Genomic DNA, 3,839 nt, shown 5'->3' on the forward strand with positions numbered 1-3,839 from the left:
ACTTGCAGGATTCTCTGGCTCATTTGGGGAGTCAGTTTTTGTTTAAGGGCAATAGGGGTCTACTTTTGGACATATTGAGGTGCCTTTGGAATGTCAAAGAGGAGCTTCAAATATCTATTCAAAATTCGGAATAGTTTGAAATAGATGGACAGTGGTGCACCACATCTTCATCTATCCAATGATAGGAGTATATTCAACATAGATTTTGGTACCATATTTATAAGACTTAATTAACTTCTGAAATTATACACTTACAGAGACATGTATATTATTACAAAATCCATTAGTTATTAAGGTAGTTGCAGTTGTTTTGAAAGAGTACAATTGATAATAAAATATTTAAATTTGTCATCTTTGCTGAAATTTGTTGGAAATTGGGGTGTTAAGTTGATATCTGGCCCTTTGCAGGCATACAGTGGCATTTCCTGTGGTCATGATATTTTTATCTCCTTCCATTATTTATCTTTACATCTCACTGAAAATGAACATTGGTCTTTATACTCTAAGAATTTGCATAGGCTCCTGGGGGATGTGGTTTTCTGCTCAGAGCTCTATTAATTGCTTTTTCCCCTGAGATGGGACCTGAGTGCATCAGAGGGTGAGCACGGTGATGTCACATTCCCAACTCCTCATCCTCCTGGTGCTCTGGGCCTCAGGTGAGATGTTAAGAAGAGTATTATCTTTGTAAAGTTAGAGAATGGTTTTAACATGCAGGGTGAACAAATGATTTCATCTAAGACAGAACTGATTTTATATGATAAATAAGAAAATCTACATTTAGATACATATTTTATACATGTCTGATTTAATGTATGATCTACATTCTTTTCTGGTTGCAGGTGCCAGGGGGGACATCGTGATGACCCAGTCTCCAGGCTCTATGACTGCATCTCCAGGAGAGACCATCACCCTCAAGTGCACATCCAGTCAGAGTGTTAGGAGCCACTTAGCCTGGTACCAGCAGAAACCGGGACAGGCTCATACACTGCTCATCTATGCTGCGTCTAACCGGGCACCTGGGGTTCCTGATCGATTCAGTGGCAGTGGGTATGGGACAGATTTCACTCTCACCATCAGCAGAGTCCAGCCCGAAGATTCAGGAGATTATTACTGTCAGCAAGGTAACAGCAATCCTCTCACAGTGCTTCATTCTCATACACAAAACTCCTCCCCAGGGTTTTAGGACAGTGAGTCCTGCAGCAGCATCTGCTTCCTCTTCAAATGGATTTGATTTTATTTGCATCTTCCATCTGTTTGAGAAGCCACATCTTTTAGGGGATTGTACCATAGAATTCTCCTTTTTATTTTGCATGGACAGATCAAATGATGGAGAAAATGAACTTCTATTTCTTACCTTCTAGGCAAGGGTCTTTTAAACTTTACACCCTGATGGATTCATTTTCTCTTCAGTGTGCCTCCTTTATGCTGAAAAACTTACCTTTTTTATTTTATTCCTTCAATCTTTTTTCTCCTGCCCCATCATCCTCCAAATCTGGTATTTTCCTAGACTAAATCCTTGATCCTTCATATTCAAAACTTCCCCCATGGAAGGTCATCTTCCTCCCTTACTCTTTCCTTCCCTGGACCCTGTTGCCATTCAAGCCTTTCTTTTCAGTGTCATCAAAGGTAATTTGATTTGCTACTCAACAATTTTTCTTTTTTTATTTCTATAAGTATTTTCATTCCCTATTGCCATCAAATAATAATTTTGGATGCCTTTAATATACATACTCATTGAAGAATGTTTATGTTATAAGGGATGATGCACATTCAATGAAATACGTTGATTTTAGTTTGGATATAAAATGTTCCTTCGAGCTTCATAGTCCTTTGATTGCCACTCTGTTTCATTAGTTCTCTTATAAAATGTTTGAACCATAAAACTCGACAAAATTTAAATAATCTCCGTATTGTTATGAGATCCATGTTAACTTCATCTTATTCCCATATATTTGAAATGACACATATGTAAGTTAATTCTTTACAACAGTGCCAAAATTTGTGTGTTCCATTTGTGTTAAAAAGAAAAGTAATACGTAAAGGAATATACGCATATATGTTGTTGTGAAGCAGTAGGGACCTCAGTAAAGTATGATCTGAGGTTAATCAATTCTGTGGGTGTAACCCGTTGTGGGTGTAACCATTTGAATCGGTTCCTTCAGCTAACTCCTTGCTCACTCTGGGTCTCAATACCTTCATTGGAGTCTTTTTAAGATCATGATATTCTGACAAACAAGGAGAACACCTTGGCAGCAAGATTCTGAAAATAACAAAACATGGAAAGGAAAGAAGCAACAAGCAGATGCTGCTATGTGTCTTGTCATGTGACCTGGGATTCCAGAATCTCTGGCAGCTAGTCTTTGGGAAGAAAATATTGCCTGAAGATGCCTCTTTTTAGACATTTTGCTCAGCCTCAGAACTGCATGCTTACAAGTTAATAAATACCTATTGTGAAAACAAATCCTTTTTAGTGGTCTCTCAAACTAAAACAGTCTTATTCAAATAGTCACTGGATAACTGAAAGTCTGTCCCCTTTTCTCTATCTCATTCAGCTATTTGTTATTATTTGAAGGCAACTCTCTAATTCTTCAGTTTTATGCTTCTAGAAATATTTGACAACTTTCCTCCTGAACTTATTCACCAATTTTATCCTGGGACAATGAAGGAATTCATGGTTATTAAGTCTTGTGTAACCTGAATATTTTGGATAACCTTTAATTAATCACATTAATCTTAGTGGGAAAGTATAAATACTCCAGAAATTCCAGTATTATTTCTGAAATTGCTTCATAAATAAATGGTTGGGTGAAATTTAGTTTCACTAAATATCCCATTGAACCTGAGGAGAATAAACCTAACATACTCTCATTCATAACTGCTTTTTACTGCTAGTAATGATGGGCAATTCCTCACAATATCTTCAAATATATTTCTACATATTTTCTTTAAAAAATGAGCATAAACTGAAAACTATTTCATGCACTGAAATAATCGTTGACTTAATGTTATCTGTTCATGCAACAGGAACTTATAAGTGGCATCTCCCTGTTTGTCTCAGAGAAATTTTGCTACAAAGCATTATTAGAAGTCAGAATTTGGAATATGTGTGTTCCTGACACAGCTTTTGTGTACTTGAGGGATCTTCTGTCAATTCTATAAGATAAGACAAACTAGAATCAGTTCAATCTTAAATTTGATTAAAAGGATGGGTTGAATTTGATATGGGTAGCAAAATATATTCCTTTTTAAAATCAATAAAAATATTCATTAAACACTTATCATTTGTATTATGCATCATATATGTATGGCAGGTTAAATAATGTAACTAGAGTGAATTATGCATCATTTTATTTCATGTTAGTGAAAAATCAGTGAAGTATTATTAACAATTTAATATCTGATATCCAGGGGGGAAAAACCTGTAGTCCTCTGTGCATGTTACAGGGTTCCATATCCTTATATCAGAGGGTCCTCCACAGATCCTTACGCATATTCCCATCTCTGGCTCAGCCTTCTGCTTCATGGTTGAAGGGATCCTGTGAAGCACTTGCCAAATCTCTTTTACACTTGCAATTTTGTTGCACTTGACATTACTTCCTGTTTATGCATTCTTCACAGTTAATATCTTAATTTTAGCCTCTTTTGCAATCTAGATAGGTGGAGAATTCCCCAAATTATAATTCCTAGTTCTTTTTCACATATCAGTTTTTTCTTCTATTTACTTTTCCTCCTATATTTTAAATATATAGCAAGAAGAACTGGAAACATACCTTCCACCCTTTGCTTAGAAATCTCCTAGGCTAAGTATACAAATTTAATGATTTCACGTTCTGCATTTC

The 3,839-nt window shown here is 36.0% G+C and overlaps 1 gene segment (V, D, J or C); it reads left to right on the plus strand.

Moving 5' to 3' along the window:
• The first annotated feature begins 597 nt into the window (after positions 1–597).
• On the plus strand, positions 598–1,183 carry LOC139436722 (immunoglobulin kappa variable 3-20-like). The segment is given in 2 exon segments: positions 598–656; positions 840–1,183. Coding segments are annotated over 2 exon segments (390 nt in total).
• The last annotated feature ends 2,656 nt before the right edge of the window (positions 1,184–3,839 follow it).

The sequence above is a fragment of the Dasypus novemcinctus genome, chromosome 17 (genome assembly GCF_030445035.2).
Source record: "Dasypus novemcinctus isolate mDasNov1 chromosome 17, mDasNov1.1.hap2, whole genome shotgun sequence".
Taxonomy (NCBI): Eukaryota; Metazoa; Chordata; class Mammalia; order Cingulata; family Dasypodidae; genus Dasypus; species Dasypus novemcinctus.